At 41.6% G+C, this 17500-nt stretch overlaps 1 protein-coding gene across 5 annotated transcripts in view; it reads right to left on the bottom strand.

Annotated features, from left to right (window-relative positions):
* LOC143036469 (uncharacterized) overlaps positions 1-17500 on the bottom strand; it is a 406722-nt gene that overhangs the window by 68482 nt on the left and 320740 nt on the right. For all 5 annotated transcript variants that reach the window (XM_076203857.1, XM_076203859.1, XM_076203860.1 and 2 more), the window contains one exon: positions 4390-4522. In XM_076203857.1, coding sequence (XP_076059972.1) covers positions 4390-4522 — 133 coding nt within the window. The remainder of the gene's footprint in view (positions 1-4389; positions 4523-17500) is intronic.

The raw sequence follows: 17500 nt of genomic DNA, 5'->3' as shown, positions 1-17500 counted from the left end.
TGATATCTTGTGGTTGAAATTTCTGAATCTAAATAAGATGGGCTCCATAATCTTCGTGCTTTTAGAAAACGACCCGAGGCAACACTATATTTGATATTATCAGGATGGTTACTATATAAATGTACATAGCTTGGCAGTTAACAAATTACTTCCATCTATTGTAAAAGCGGATGACTTCCCACAAAGACCGAGTAGTAATATAGACGCCACCTGATATGTCATGCCCATGTTCCCTCACTCCGCCTCTCTCCTCTGCATATAAGATAGGTGTTTTCTCTTTGTATTCCGCTTGAAGCGGATGACAGCAAGTGATCGAAATATACGGAAATCGTTATTTCCTTTCTTTTCTTATATCCACTAAGCAGTGGTTTTTTAGTGTATATATATATATATATATATATATATATATATATATATATATATATATATATATATATATATATATATGTTTAAACTTAGAGATACAGAAGAGCGGTCTGAGCTAATGTCGGGAATTTTTTTTTTTTTCACATTTCCTTTTCTAACTGCGACCGGACCATTTTATTCAGCTGAGGGGAAACCCCGTTATTTAAAGGCTTTCAAATAAAGCGGTGCCTAATGTATTAGGCGATGATTTGATACATTTCTATTTTTTGCTTATCATTTATTGTACATCTTCATTGTTCTTCATACAAACTTCATACATCAGCCAAGAATCCACGCGTCTTGCTCAATATCAAATATAGTTGCTCTTTCTTCGGGATTTGAAACAAGAATTTTCTTGATTAGACGGAATATTCTTCTCGAGAAAGATTTCCATGGACTTTTCAGTCTCATCTCTTCGGTCGAATATGACCAGACTCCAAAATTCGTGTCCTTGTTAGTTACAGGGATTTTCCAAGGATTTTGACCAGATACGAGTCTAAAGAGAACAACACCGCACACCCAGACATCACTGGGTTCTCCCAAGTATTGTTCAGTGAAGACTTCGGGGGCGATGTAGGCTGAAGTCCCGCAGATCTTTGTCAGGTACTTGCCTTTTACGAACTCGCCAGCAAGCCCGAAGTCTCCAATCTTGAGATCGTCGTCTTCAGTTAAGAAAAGGTTCTCCGGCTTTAGATCCCGGTGTACGATATTCTTTGAGTGAAGGTATTTGACTCCTTCGATCAGCTGGCTGAAGAAGAATCTGGCTCTTCTTTCGGACATTCCTCTGTCGGCGATTCTGTCCTGAAGAGTTCCGCCGTTGACGTATTCCAAGAAAACATACAAGTTTTCTCTGTCCCTGTTTTCGCCCAGGAAGGCCACAATATTAGGGTGATTTAGTTTCTGATGAATATTGATTTCTTCCAGTTGCCGCTGGAGACGGTAGATTTTAATCGTTTTCTTTGCACAAAGGAAGCCAGAAGTGACGTCCTTTACGAGCGATACTGAAGCAAAGCTGCCTTTGCCTAGGAAACGTACTTCTTTCCATGGCATTCCTTGTGCAAAATCGTTTGAAGTCTTGAGCCTCTTGGCTGTATGTAGAGTTTCGTCTCTTAATTCAGAAAACTTTCGTTTCTTTGTCTGCATCACGGACCTTTGAATCGCATCCAGAACGATTCCGACGATGCTGAGGCTCCGGAGGATGCTTTGGTTTGTCTCTGAAGTGTCTTTCTTGGCTTTGGCACCAAGGAGCTGTCCAACCTTATCGTTGAAGAATCTAAGGAGGACCATCAGCTCCATGATGGTGCAGACACTCACGAAGGCTCGGACTCTCTGGACGAAATCCTTGTCCAAGTCCCTTCGAGCTCTTCGGTTCCCGTTAGGTTCCATCTCTTTGTCTTCCTGGAGGTCACCGTAGTAGTAGCAGCTGGAGAATCCGTTTGATCTCATGTCCACAAAATTAAATGATTATTTTCGCGCAGGTGATTCACGTGGAAGGACGTACCGGGAAAACTTAGATACGTCTTGTACCAAACAAGTTCCGTCTGCGCTTGAAAAAAGAAACGTTATTGACGGGTAATGTTACTTCATTGCTCTTGAAGAAATTTGCCTTCAGCCAAGTCAGTCAATAAGAACACAACCATTTCTGTGAACAGTACTAAAGTATTTTGTTGATGATAAGAAGTGTAGACAATATCACACCAAACATGAGTTTTATGAGTAATATTAAAAGTGAAACTAAAAATGATCAGCATTCTAATATAAAAATGTGTGTGTGTGTGTGTGTGTGTGTGTGTGTGTGTGCATAAGCTCCTTCATGACTGTGTGTGTGTGTGTGTGTGTGTCCATAAGCTCTTTCATGACTGTGTGTGTGTGTGTGTGTGTGTGTGTGTGTGTGTGTGTGTGTGTGTGTGTGTGTGTGTGTGTGTGTGTGTGTGTGTGTGCGTGTGTGTGCATAAGCTCCTTCATGACTGTGTGTATTTGTGTGTTTGTGCATAAGCTCTTTCATGACTCTGTGTGTGTGTGTGTATGTGTGTGTGTGTGTGTGTGTGTGTGTGTGTGTGTGTGTGTGTGTGTGTGTGTGTGTGTGTGTGTGTGTGTGTGTGTGTGTGTGTGTGTGTGTGTGTGTGTGTATGCATAAGCTCCTTCATGACTGTGTGTATGTGTGTGTGTGTTTGTGCATAAGCTCCTTCATGACTGTGTGTATGTGTGCATGTGTGCATAAGGTCGTATATACATTTACTTCTGGACCCACACATTTTATCTTACACTCATGTTTTACTTTTTAATGTTTATTTCTATCATTTTTTGTATTTGAAACTCACATTATATTTATATTACATGCAACCTACTAGTACTTCTTTTCAAGTGGTATTCTTCAACGAAATAACCAGGCATTCTCTCTCCCTCCACTCTAAGAAAAAAATACTAAACAAATCGATGCTTTGAAGTCAAAGCAAAGATTAAATAGTAACAACAATGTTTTTACCTCTTTTTCCCTCCCGCTGTCGTCCAGTCCAAAGCAAATATTATGAGACGTTTGGGAGAATGGAGAGGAAGTGAAGGGACTAACGGTGGTATTCTTAAAGAAATCTTTCCTTATATAAGTATTATATAAATCCTTGGAAGGGAAAGATTTATATAAGGAAAGAATTTTCTAAGAATACCACCATAAGATTCATACGGTGGTATTACAAAAAAAAAAAAAAATCCTTATATAAATCTTTCCCTTCCAAGGATTTATATAAGGTTTATACAAGGAAAGAATTTTTTTTTAAGAATACCACCGTAAGTAGAAGACATATGACACACCTAAGAAGAAAAATCTTACAAATGACCATAAAGGTGATCCATTAGCGTTCTGATATCAGGTACATTAGATGAAATGTATGAGCCATTGTAGCATAAGTGGTAAAAATAAATAAACAAATAAATAAATAAATGAATAAATAAATAAATGAATAAAAAAAGGAAAGAAAAGTTGTGGAAAAAAGGAGATGTCAGGATAAATCTTCCTCCAAAGTGGGAAGGAGACGCACATATTGAAAAAGCTATGTATATTGACTCAGTGGGTTCTCTCTTACATACATACATACATACATACACACACATACATACATACATACACACACACATTACATACAAACATATATACATTCATAACTGCCTATATACATATATTCATATATATGCATACATACATGCGTAAATACATACAATACATACATACATGCATACATACAAACATACATACATGCATACAATACACACATACATGCATACATACAAACATACATACATACATGCATATATACATTCATACATACATATATACATTCATAACTGCCTATATACATATATTCATATATATGCATACATACATGCTTAAATACATACAATATATACATACATGCATACATACAAACATACATATATACATAAAACATACTGCCTACGCATTTACAAATAGACTATTTCATACACGCACATACACATTTACAAATAGACTATTGCATACACACACATACACATTTATTCATGTATGCATAAGTACTTAGAGACATTCATGTGTGCATACATACATCCATACCCATGTGAATACTTCAGTATACAATAACCCACGCACATATACATATATACACATAGGTAAATACACACATACACACATACATGCGTATGCTCTGGTAAAGCATCAACATACCAAACAGGCTGAAAATCACGTGATTATGCGTAGTTCAGTGTTTACATCTCAGTAACCATAATTCGCTTTTCATGGTCTCTTTTTTCATTATGGTCGTCCCTTTCCTATTTTTTATTTTATATATTTTTTCTGAAATAGAATATATCTTCTCTTGCAGTAAACTCATTTACATGCCCTTTAGAAACTCTATTCTAGTTAAAATATATTTCTAGTGAAAAAGGGGGGATACCCAGACTTCTCTTAAAACGAATCGACTCACACCCCCTCTAGGCGAGCAAAGACTGTACCTCGGCGTTATGACGTCACTCCTGTATATGGCGATCTTGGGTTCTGGAGCCACGCCCGTGGCTCGGCAGGAAACGACGACGCTGTCATGTCGCGGTGACTTGGTGTAAGTCATTGTTATGTTCCTCGCGGGAGCTGTTGGAAGAGACAAGAAGAAATACATTAGATTTAATGTTTATGTTGAAATATATATATATACATATTTCTACTCGTGATGGTAATTACGGATTATTTTATCTCTCCCTGAGCTTTTAGAGTAGACAAGAAAAAGACACAAAAAAAAAAAAAAAAAAAACGCGCGCATACAGGTGGTAACGGAAAATTTAAGAAGAAGACAGGAAGAATAGGTTTCAAAAGTTAACAACGACTAGCATTCTTCCCTTGTGATACTAGCTTCCAACCATAAAATAATCCTACGTGACTCTGCTCCATGTAGGTGTCACTATAGTCAATAACATAATGGCTGTACAAGGCTAATAAAAAAAAAAAAAAAAAAAAAAAAGGGGCCTCGGAACTCACGGAGACCAAATAAATTTCATCTTCTTTTAATCTCTTCAGACAACTAAAGTCGCCCCTGTTTTAAAGAAAAGGGGGATGGGGGTTGGTGTAGGTCTAATCACTCTTAGGGGATTTTTTCACAGCATCCCACGGTCCGTGGGAGTGATACTTCACTTCCCCCTCCCCCCCCCAAAAAAAAGTGAGCCAAATCTAATTTCTGTTCCATAGAATCCACGGGCACAGAGACACGGGCAAGGCGGGAGGAGGAGTGAGAGAGGAGAACGGAGGAGGAGGGAATGGAAGAGGAGGGGGAGTAGATGGAGAAGGGGAAGAGGAGGAGGAGGAGGAGGAGGAAAAGGAGGGCGAGGAAATGGAGTAGCAAGAGGAGGAAAAGGATGATGGAGAGAAGAGGGAGGAGGAGGAGGAGGAGGAGGAGGAGGAGGGCGAGGAAATGGAGTAGCAGCGGGAGGAAACGGAGGATGAAGAAAAGAGGGAAGAGGAGAAGAAAGAGAAGGAGAAGGACAAGGACATGGGCAAGGAGAAGGAGAAGGAGGAGAAGGAGAAGGAGGAGAAGGAGAAGGAGAAGGAGAAGTAGAAGGAGGAGAAGGAGAAGGAGGAGAAGGAGAAGGAGAAGGAGAAGGAGAAGGAGAAGAAGGAGAAGGAGGAGGAGAAGGAGAAGGAGAAGGAGAAGGAGAAGGAGAAGGAAAAGGAGGAGAAGGAGAAGGAGGAGAAGGAGAAGGAGGAGAAGGAGAAGGAGGAGAAGGAGAAGGAGGAGAAGGAGAAGGAGGAGAAGGAGAAGGAAAAGGAGAAAGAGGCTGGAAGACGCAGAAGAAGAAGAATACGGGAAAGGAAAAGGAAAAGAAAAAAGAGAGGAAGGAAAAGAAAGAGAAGAAAACGAATGTGGGAAAGGAAAATAATAGAAAAAAAAGATGAAAGAGAAGAAAGAGAAGAAGAGGACTAGAAGCAAACGAAGGCGTAGAATGAGATGAAGAAGAAAGAAAAGAAGTAGAAGAAAAAGGAAAGGGAAAAGAAGAAGGAAAAGAAAGATAAGATGAAGGAAAAGAAAGAGATGAAGAAGAAAGAGATGAAGAAGAAGAAGAATGAGAAGGAGGAGGAAAAAGAGGAAGAGGAAGAGGAAGGAGAGTAAATTGTGGCAGTGGAGGAAGAAAAAAGCGAAAAGAAAGGAAGAGAGAGAGAGAGAGAGAGAGAGAGAGAGAGAGAGAGAGAGAGAGAGAGAGAGAGAGAGAGAGAGAGCACGTTGCTGGAGAGAGGGACAACGGAAAAGTTTACAAGTTCCGAGTTCGTGCCCTGTGGCTCAAGTGGAAAGTACAAGGTGCGTGGGAGGGAGGAGAGGGGAGGGGGAGGGAGGAGAGGGGAGGGGGAGGGGGAGGGAGGGAGGGGGAGGGAGGGAGGGGGAGGGGGAGGGAGGGGGGGGGAGGGAGGGGGAGGGAGGGGGAGGGAGGGAGGGGGAGAGGGGGAGGGGAGGGGGAGGGGGAGGGGGAAGGAGAGAGGGGAGAGGAGAGGGGAGGGGGAAGGAGAGAGGGGAGAGGAGAGGGGAGGGGAGAGGGGAGGGGGAGAGGGGAAGGAAAGAGGGAAAGGGGAAGGTAGGGGGAGGGGGAGGAGGGGGAGGGGGAGGAGGGTAGGTATGAGGGGTGGGGAAGGGGGAAGGGGAAGGGGGAATGTAGAAAAAGTAGGGGGAGGGGAGGGGAGGGGGAGAGGGAGAGGGAGAGGGAAGGGGAGAGGGGAGGGGAGAGGGGAGTGGGGAGGGAAAGGGTATGGTCTAGGAGGATGGGGGAAGTGTTAGGGGGAAAGGGGAAGGGTGTGGGAGGTGATGGTTGGGGGATAAGGAGAAGGCAAAGTAGTTCCACTTGAAGCGTTCGTTTTACTTGCACTGCCTTCCTTACGACGGAAAGAAAAATTCTGTCACATTCTGACGCAAATTACAGGGAGACTTGGTAATTAATTGCTGGCTCGAATTTCACTGGCGTTAGATTGTTGCTTTTGTTGTATTTGTGTTGACCTGTTTCTGGCTAGTAGTTAGAAAAACAAAGTTTAGAAAAATTCAGAAAACGAAGTAAGAATAAAGGGTTCAATTGAAACCCAATACAAATATATAACAACGCAAAATAAACGAGATTAGGAGAAATATATAAATAATTTATTCCCCTCTCCCTCATCATCCTTTTCTTTCAAACAAAAACGACGGTTAGCCTTTCAAAACATTGAACTATTAATATATATATATATTGTTGTTGATGTACATATATATTTTGGTATTCCTGTCAAAAACTTATACAGAATAATCAACTTCATACAGACGGTAACAGCAAAATGCTTATTTTGTTTAAACAGCGACAGTGAGCTGATTTAACAGATCCATTTTGACGTCATGTCGTTACAAACTTGGCAGGGGGGGAAATGGAATCACGGAGACTAAGCGTTCTAAAATAATAACCACTTCTCTCTCTTGGAAATTCTACAAACATAACCATCTAAATAACACATTAAGTTTGGCAACAAACGTGGAATATTATTATAATGATTGGCATTATCGTATAATGAAAAGGAAACATTTTAGACGAGATTTTCTTTTGAGATTTTAGACCCTGTCTAGGTTTGGTATTCTGAAACGATTTTCTAATCTTCTTTAAGATTCGTTTAGGTTGTTCTTTATATATTTTCCAAATATGTTTTGTCGGCCACGAATGCATAAAACGAGTATAAAGGCACAGAGATAGTACACGAGCGAAATGAAACGAAATTGAACGAAATTAAACGAAATTAAGTATGAAACGCATGCAGAGAGAGAGAGAGAGAGAGAGAGAGAGAGAGAGAGAGAGAGAGAGAGAGAGAGAGAGAGAGAGAGAGAGAGAGAGAGAGAGAGAGAGAGAGAGAGAGAGAGAGAGAGAGAGAGAGAGAGAGAGAGAGAGAGAGAGAGAGAGAGAGAGAGAGAGAGAGAGAGAGAGAGAGAGAGAGAGAGAGAGAGAGAGAGAGAGAGAGAGGCAGCGTAAATTCGAACATGGAATAAACGTATGAAACGCGAATAGTAAAAGGAGGACGAGAAAGAGGGAGAAGGAGATGGAAAACGATAAATGAAAAGGCGAAGAAGAGACGGAGGCTAAAAGGAGAGGAACGTGGTTATTGTGGAAGAACTGAAGACACAGAGGGGAAGGAAACATTAATTACCGAAGAAGGACATTTGTGATAAGTGAAAGGGAAATGAATGGAAATGGCTGACAGCATGGGGACCTCAAAGAAGTTCTAATTGTTCTTACCGATTCTATGTAATATGTATGTATATATGTATGTATATATATATATATATATGTATATATATATATATATATGTATATATATATGTATATATATATATGTATATATACATGTGTGTGTGTGTCTGTGTGTGCGTCTGTGTGTGTTTATGTGTGTGTACATATATATAACAACCTTCCATGATTCCAACACCATACTAATATCATTACAGAAAGTCCACTATTACCTGCTGTTCAAACGTCACGATAACAACAACAACAACAATAACAACAACGATTACAACATCGACCGAGTCGCCAACAACAACATAACAACAACAACAACAACAACAACAACAACAACAACAACAACAACAACAACGAACAACAGCAACAACAACAACAACAACATTAACCACTCGGACACCCCGACTGCGAACAACCAGCAGGCAAAACAAAGCTTTCCTTTCCCCTTCTCAGTCTCTTCTCGTCAGTCAGTCTCCCCTCGATCTACTTCCCCTCAGCTTGGTCCGAAAGAAGATCCCCTCGCCTCTTCTCCTCTCCCTTTCCCCTCTTCCACCTCCCCTCTCTTCCTCTCCCCTCTCTTTCCCCTCTTCCCCCTCCCCTCTCTTCTTCTTCCTCTCTTTCCCCTCTTCCCCCTCTCCTCTTCTCCCCTCCCTTTCCCCTCTTCCTCCTCCCTTCTCCTCTTCTCCCCTCACTTTTCCCTCTTCCCCCTCCCCTATCCTCTTCTCCCCTCCCTTTCCCCTAATCCCCATCCCCTCTCCTCCCCTCCCCTCTCCTCTCCTCTCCTCCCTTTCCCCTCTTCCCCCTCCCCTATCCTCTTCTCCCCCTCACTTTCCCCTCTTCCTCCTCCCTTCTCTTCTCCCCTCCCTTTCCCCTAATCCCCCTCCCCTCTCCTCTCCTCTCCTCCTTTTCCCCTCTTCCCCCTCCCCTATCCTCTTCTCCCCTCACTTTCCCCTCTTCCTCCTCCTTTCTTCTCTTCTCCCCTCACTTTCCCCTCTTCCTCCTCCTCCTCTGCCCCATTTCCTTCCTTTTCCCCTCTTATCCTTTCTTCTCTCCTCCCCTACTCTTTGATCCTTTACCCTCCCCTCCCCTCACCTCTACTCATTTCCCCTCATCTCTCCTCTCCTCCTCTTTCCTCAGCTCTTTTTTTCTCCAGCCTCTCCGCGTCCTTCCCCTCTTTTCTCCTCTCTTCCCCTTCTCCTCCCCTCTTCTCTCTTCTTCCTCCTTATCCTCGTCTTAACTCTCTTCCCATCCCCTCTTCTCCCCTCCCTTCCCCTTCTTCCCCCTCTTCTCCTCTCCTTTACCTTTCCTTTCTCCTTCCCTCTCCTTTCCTTCATTTTTCCCTTGCGAGAAGTGTGGGAGTAGATATAAACTCCCTTTCCGTGGGAGTAGATATAAACTCCCTTTCCCTTCTCCCTATACACCAGAGGGTAACCCTCATTGCCAACTCTGCCCAGCTAACAAAGCGTCTGCGCCTCGTTCTTCTTCTCAGTTTAGGAAGTTTGGAACTATGGGGAGTCGGGGTGAGGAGGGCATGGGATGATGAGGGTGAAGAGGAAGAAAGCTATAAGAGAGGAGGCGCCTCTCTCTCTCTCTCTCTCTCTCTCTCTCTCTCTCTCTCTCTCTCTCTCTCTCTCTCTCTTCCTCTGAAAGACAGACAGGCAGATAAACACACACACACGCATACACACACACGCACATACACACACACATGCACACACACAAACACACACACATGCACGCACATACACACACACACATACACACACACACACATGCACACACACACACACACACACACACACACACACACACACACACACACACACACACACACACACACACACACACACACACACACACACACACACACACACACACACTAGGTGGCGCGGTTGGCAGAGTCCCCGACTGTCACTACGGTGGTCCGGGTTCGAATCCTGCCCAGGGCTGAAATAATTTCAGTATCGCTGCGCTTCGAGTCGTTACTCCAACTCTCGTGGGCGGGGAGTTTGGGGTGTGTAAGGTCACAGCATTACCCACAGATCGGTCATATGAGCTCTAAGCTCTCTTCCGTGAGGGAAATAGCTGTCGGTCACGAATCCAACGCGTGATCCAAAGACCATGATGAATCACACACACGCACACGCGCGCACACACACACACACACACACACACACACACACATACACACACACACACACACACACGCACGCACACACGCACACACACACACACACACACATACACACACAAATCACACATACGAGTAAAACCTCACATACACACACGTGCACATATATACAAGTAAAATTAATCACAGACATCCGTGTTCAAGTTCCTTTGAGTGTTGAGGCAACTCGTCACCTTTGCATTCTGTGTTGGGGCTACAAGGGCGCCAGTAGCCGTTGGGGATCGACCTCGGACTAATGCACTCTGAGATGAGTTTGAGAAGTCTATCAGTCATGACAGCGCTTTCCTTCAAAGACTTTTTTTTTTTTTTTTTTTAACGAGATATGATAAAAAAAAACTGGACGTTGTCAATGAAGCAAAATTAATTAAATTAAAATTAAAAATTAAAAGAATGAAATAGAAATAAAATGAATAAAATAGAAAATAAGAATTAAAAGAAAATGAAATAAATGAAATAATGAAATAAAAAATTAAGATAAAATAAAAAAAAAATGAAATGAAAATAAAGAATTAAAAAAACGAAATGAATTTTTTTTTTAAATAAATATAAGGATAAACAAGCTGTGAAAGAAGACAGTGAAGAGTGTGGCGAAGATGGAGTATGTGGAAAAGCCCGAACGAAGATTTTTGAGAGCAGAAAATAACTAAAACTAAAAAAATAAATCCACAAATGAATAGATAATAACTAGATAACTAGACAAATAACGATATAAATAAACAATCATTAATAAACAAAAAGAATGAATAACTAGTTAACTAGACAAATAAACATATAAATAAATATACATTAATAAACAAAAATAATGAATAGATAGATAAATAAATTTGAATAAATAAATGAATAAATAAATAAACAAATAAACAAACGAATGAAAAATCAATAAACCAATAATTAAATTAATATACAAATAAATATGTAGATATAGATAAAAATATAGTTGGATAAAGCGAGAGTAAGAGTGATGTTAGTCTAAATAAATTCCACTGACGACAGCCAGAACAAAGCTGATAAAGTGTTCCTTAATGCTGAAGTACTAAAATGTGCAACAGATATAAGTTGAAACTCAAAATCATCAAGAGAAGGAAATACATTCGAAGTAAGGAGAGAAGAAAAAGAAAACTATCAAGAACAAAGAACAAAGATACGAAAAAGAAAAGGAAAAATAAAAGGAAGAAAGAGGTAAAACAGGAAAAGAAAAAGAGAGAGAGAGAGAGAGAAAAGAGAAAGAAAGAAAGCGATAAAGAAAAATCCCTGAAGCGATTTTGACTTAAAAAATTACTTTTTTTTTCTTTTTTTTTGAGAATATTTACGGGAGTCGGGGCGAAACACAACAGTAGTACAACTCCAAAGGAGGAGGAGGAGGAGGAGGAGGAGGAGGAGGAGGAAGAGGGAGAAGAGGAGAAGAAAGGAGAAAGATCAAGAGGTGGAAACGAGGAAGACGCGGATGAGAAGGAGTTTGAAGAGGAGGAGGAGGAGGAGGAAGAGGGAGAAGAGAAGAAAGAGGAGAAAGATCAAGAGGTGGAAAACGAGGAAGACGCGGATGAGGAGTTTGAGAAGGAGGAGGAGGAGGAGTAAGAGGCAGGGGAGGGGGAAGACGAGGAAAATGAGGAGGTGGAGGAGGGGGAGTAGGAAGAGGGGAGGAGTAGTAGGAGGAAGAGGAGGAGGGGAGGAGGAAGAGGAGGAGGAGGAGGAGGAGGAGGAGGAGGAGGAGGAGGAGGAGGAGGGGATGGAGAAGGAGTTGGAGGAGGAGGAAGAGGAGTAGGAGGAGGAAGAGGAGGAGGGTAGGAGGTGAGGAGGAAGAGAAGGAGGGTAGGAGGGGAGGAGGAAGAGGAGGAGTAGGGGGAGGAGGGGGAGGAGGAAGAGGAGGAGGGAGAGGAGGAAGAGGAGGGGGAGAAAGAAGAGGAGGAAGAGAAGGTGAAGGAGGAGGAGAAGAGGCAGGAAAGGGGAAGACAAATGAAATGAGGAGGTGGGAGGAGGAGGAAGAGGAGGAGGTGGAAAAGGAAGAGGAAGAGGAGGAGGAGTAGGTGGAGGTGGAGGAGGAGGAGGAGAAGAAGGAGGTGGAGGTGGAGGAGGTGGAGGTGGAGGTGGAGGTGGAGGAGGAGGAGTAAGAGGCAGGGGAGAGGGAAACACGAGGAAAATGAGGAGGAGGAGGGGGAGGAGGAGGAGGAGGAGGAGGAGGAGGAGGAGGAGGAGGAGGAGGAGGAGGAGGAGGAGGAGGAAGAGGAGGACGAGGAGGACGCTGGCCGTACAATTTAGTATGGGGAGCCTGTCTGTTCAATGGGGCATATCCTGCTATTGGATTCTTCCCTAATAGGGCACCATAACAATGGCATGCCACACTTTATCGTTTTTTCCTTCCTGTCGCCAGGTGATTTTATTAAAAAAGACCCATTCCACTGTACAACAGAAACGTGTATGGCTTAGGCATTGGTCACACTAGCGGTTTGAACCGCGCGGAAACCGTGGCGGAACCGCATAGTCAAGGAAAAAATACGCGGTTGTGTGTGAACGGTTCCGTTGACTTAAGGGCTATTTACACGGTTTGTCCACCTCGGTTGTCCAACCTGTTTGAAGAAGTGTCAGACGGTCAAACCAAACGTACATCCAACCTCAATATTACACGTATACTTGACGATAACGAAAAAGAAAAGAAGATCAAAGTAGACAAAGGATTGATTGTTGAAAAAAGACCAAAATTCACATAACAATTCACTCGTCAATTTAGAATTTGAACCAGGTGTTTTTTTGTGTGTGTGTGTGTGTGTGTGTGTGTGTGTGTGTGTGTGTGTGTGTGTGTGTGTGTGTGTGTGTGTGTGTGTGTGTGTGTATGTATGCGTGTGTGTGTGTGTATGTATGTGTGTGTGTGTATGTGTGTATATATGTATGTTTGTATATATGTGTTTGTATATACTCGTATGTATGTATGCATGTATGTATATATAAATAAATGATTATATATATGGATACATGAACAACTTAATGATTAAACAAGATAATTACCTAATTGGTTAATTACTTGATTACAAACCACACCAATCCTCCAGACATCTCCTCTTTTTTTCTTGTAACAACGTAAACTACCAAACTACTTCCCATTTACCAAACCTAAGCACCTCCCCGACCATACAATCACCACAAATGCCTTCACGTAATCGGTTTACGGTCCCGCCTTCCGTTTTCTTTCAAGACAATTATCATTATCGTTCCCGTTTTCTCTCCAGTGTTCCCACTCCCACCCACCCACGGTGTCCGCTGATGGACGGGTCGTATTCTAAAGCCACACTATGGAACTGTTCACACTAGCGTTTTCAACCGCCGCGGTTCGAACCGCGGCGTTCAATTATAACACAGTGGGGTATTTACACAAACAGGCTGTCCAACCTGGTTTGGTCAACACGTGTTTGAAGTGTTGTTTGATCGTGTGAAATGGGTAACAGTTGGACAAACAGTTTGAAGCCAGTCTGGTTGAACCTGACTTTTGTTTGCGTGGGTTAATTCATCCACACCCACATTATTATCATTTTCATTATTATAATATATTATCATCATCATCATCATCACCATTATCATCAATCATTATTATCATTATTATCATTATTACTATTATTAACTATTATTATTATTATTATTAACTATTATTATTATTATCATTATTAACTATTATCATTATTATTATTAACTATTACTATTATATTATTATTACTATTATTATTATTTTCATTATTATTAGTTTCCATTTTCCTTTATGCTGAGTCTTGATACTAATGTGTCTCATTGTTGATGTAGGCTCCTACTTGACCACCAAAGGGCGACTGGTGATCACCATTCACCCTAGCTATGACATTACAAAGAACAATAGTACCAAGAGCCTCCGGGCGTATACTCTTTGTATTAAAGTTTTGTATCGATCCGAGTCTTTGGTCTCGTGTGAAGTTTTAATTCAATGTTGAAAAGAAATGTGACTTCCCAAGTTAGTTCTAGTTAATTGCATATTGATTCTAGTTAACTGCATATTAATTAGTTTTGAAGCCGTGTGATCCATCTGAGTAATTGACACTTCATCTATCTTCTACTCTGATGTCTGATGCCTTGGGCAGAATCTCTCTCTTCTGTCACTTTGTCTAGCCCATATTGCAGTAGTCGTCACTCAGGTCAGGTCAACCGGGTAGCTGCTTCAGTTAGCGATATGGCGAGTGAGTGTGTCACTGTGTTCAGCGCCGAAGAGGTTCAATCTCTACTTAGCAGAATTGAAGCCTTGGAGGATGCTGTTAAGTGCCTTAAAGAGGAGAATCGAGTTCTCCGCTCGAAGGCCCATAATACGGAAGACAAAATTAGCGATGAGCATGGATGGAATACGGTGAGAAATAAGATGCGGAAAAGTGAAAAAAAAGTCTTCACCAGCCCCACTGAAATGCAAAAACTCGTTTCAAGTGCTGGCGAATCTGCAGGAAGAAGGAACTAATGAAATCCAAGAGAAGAAGGAAAGGGCAGACGCTGGATCCCTGCCCACAGGTAAGATTTTGGTAGTTGGAGACAGTCAAGTGCGGTATTTAGACAGGGTTTTCTGCGACAAAGATAGGAAACATAGGACGCAGGTGTGTTTCCCTGGCGCGGGCATAGGAGATGTTAGAGATAGGATAGAGGAGTGTCTAGTAGGAGAAGGTAAGGACCCAGTAGTTTGCTTAAGTGCCGGAGGAAATGATATAGGTAAGCTAGGGAGTGAGGAATTATTTGCGCGGTACCGGGATGCGCTAGACAAGATCAGGAATAGGGGAGGTGTTCCTGTAGTATGTGGAATCCTTCCGAGGCGCAGAGTTGGAGGCATGTGGCATTCCAGGGCTATTGCAATGAATTGCAGGCTGGCAAAACATTGTAAGGCCAATGGATGGGCATTTGTCGACAACTGGGACCGCTTTTATGGTAAGAATCACCTATACACAAGGGACGGAGTGCACTTGTCTCCCAGAGGATTTCGGCTCCTTGCTGAATCCCTTGAGCGAGAAGTAGGCATCCTACAGGGTTTTTTCGGGTAGATTATGTGGGAGTAGGGGGGGAAGTATCGGAATATAGTTTAGGCAATAGAAACAACTTAGAGGACTGTGTAAAAAATCACCAAAGCAGGTGGAGGGAAGATAAACTTAAAGTTTACTATACAAATAGCAGGAGCATAATTAACAAAATTGATTTGCTGCGAGGTAAAGCATGCGTAGAAAATTTCGATATTATAGCTATTACTGAATCCTGGATCAACATGGCTGATAAACATTTTTCTTCCGGAAATCGAAATAGAAGGATATAAGTTTTTTCATAAGGATAGGGTCGGCAGGAATGGGGGAGGTGTAGCACTTTTCGTTAAAAATACTTTAAACTGTATTGTCAACAATTCGATTAAGGAAGAGGACTGTACGGAATCTATTTGGGTAGAGATTATAGGCAAGAATAAGAAAGCTATTATTGGCGTCTTGTATAGACCTCCTAACCTCAGCATTGAGCAGACTGATTCCCTGATTCATGAAATTCACAGAGCGTCCCAGTACAAAAACGTTGTAATCATGGGAGATTTTAACTATAGAAACATTGACTGGGAAACTTTAATAGGAGATCATGAAGCGAAGAAATTCCTAGATGTAGTGCAGGATAATTTCCTAAAACAAATGATTACCGATCCTACGAGGGACAAAATACCCTGGACTTAATTCTAACAAATAATGAGCACCAAATTAGCAGCGTAGTAGTGGGAGATAGTCTAGGCTTTAGCGATCATCAAGAAATAAGATTTAATGTTATTTGGGAAAAAATAAAAAGTACGAATAACGTTCAAGTACCAGACTTCAGGAAAGCAAACTTTGACAATATAAAAACCTATTTGAAATTGAATACGAAAAGCCAGGCGGACGTTTCAGACATTCTTGATTCTCGTTGCGGGGCTAGTCAGGTGTGGGTCATGGACGGTAAGAAGCATACCTTAGGTCAGGTCTGGGTCAAAGAGGGTACTACGCATACCTCAGGGCAGGTCAATTGGGGGCGAGGGCCCAGCAGTCAGGTCAGTAATTTAAATGACATGTATAACAATCTAACTGATCTAATTATTAATGCACAAAATACATTTATCCCCCTAAAGTCAATACGGAAAAATAGTAATACTCCCAAATGGATGACGGACAGATTGAAACATGAGATCGGAATGAAAAGAGGACTTTACGTAAAAATGAAAAACGGGGAATCACACCTTAGATCAAGATATAACAAAATGGCAAAGCTGGTAAGGAATACACGTACAGCGAAACGTAATTATGAAATTAAGGTTGCCCGCCAAGCAAAATCCAACCCAAAGGGTATCTTTCACCTCTATAGAACAAAAAATAAAGAAAGAATAGGACCAATTAAAATCAATGAAAGTGTCATGATAAAATCGGAGAAAAAATGAGTGAGGAGTTTAACAATTATTTTCTATCGGTATTTACTGATGAGAGGTTAGATAAAGTACCTGACTGCGATCCGATTTTCAGAGGGGATGAAGAAAGTAGTCTAACTAATATCAGCATTAGTAAAGAGGAAGTAGTCAAGCAGATTGACAGACTTAAAGCTACAAAATCTCCGGGTCCAGACGAAAATTTTCCAAGAATGCTTAAAGAGTGTAAATTTGAAATCTGCGACCAGTTAACTGAAATATTCAATAAATCGGTAGACACTGGTTCTGTTCCAACTGCTTGGAGGCAGGCAAACGTTGTTCCTGTTTTTAAGAAGGGAGATAGATCGTCTATATGCAACTACAGGCCAATCAGTTTGACATCGGTTATAGGAAAAAATGCTTGAATCAATAATAGTAAATAGACTCAGAGAACACATTGAAGGGCATAATTTAATTCGTGTTTCACAGCATGGTTTCTCCAAGGGTAAGTCATGTGTGACTAATCTTCTATCCTTTTACACTAAGGTATATAAGGCGGCAGACAACAATGAAAATTACGATGTTATTTACCTTGACTTTAGCAAAGCGTTCGACAAAGTGCCACACCAGAGACTACTAAATAAAATCAAAGCCCATGGCATAGGAGGAAAAGTGTTAGAATGGATTAGAGCTTGGATTAGTAACAGAAAGCAACGGGTCACCATAAATGGAATAAAATCTAGGTGGGGCAATGT

This window comes from Oratosquilla oratoria, chromosome 20, assembly GCF_046742065.1.
Source record: "Oratosquilla oratoria isolate Oo_2021 chromosome 20, ASM4674206v1, whole genome shotgun sequence".
Classification (NCBI taxonomy): Eukaryota; Metazoa; Arthropoda; class Malacostraca; order Stomatopoda; family Squillidae; genus Oratosquilla; species Oratosquilla oratoria.
This window is presented reverse-complemented; position numbering and strand designations above follow the sequence as displayed.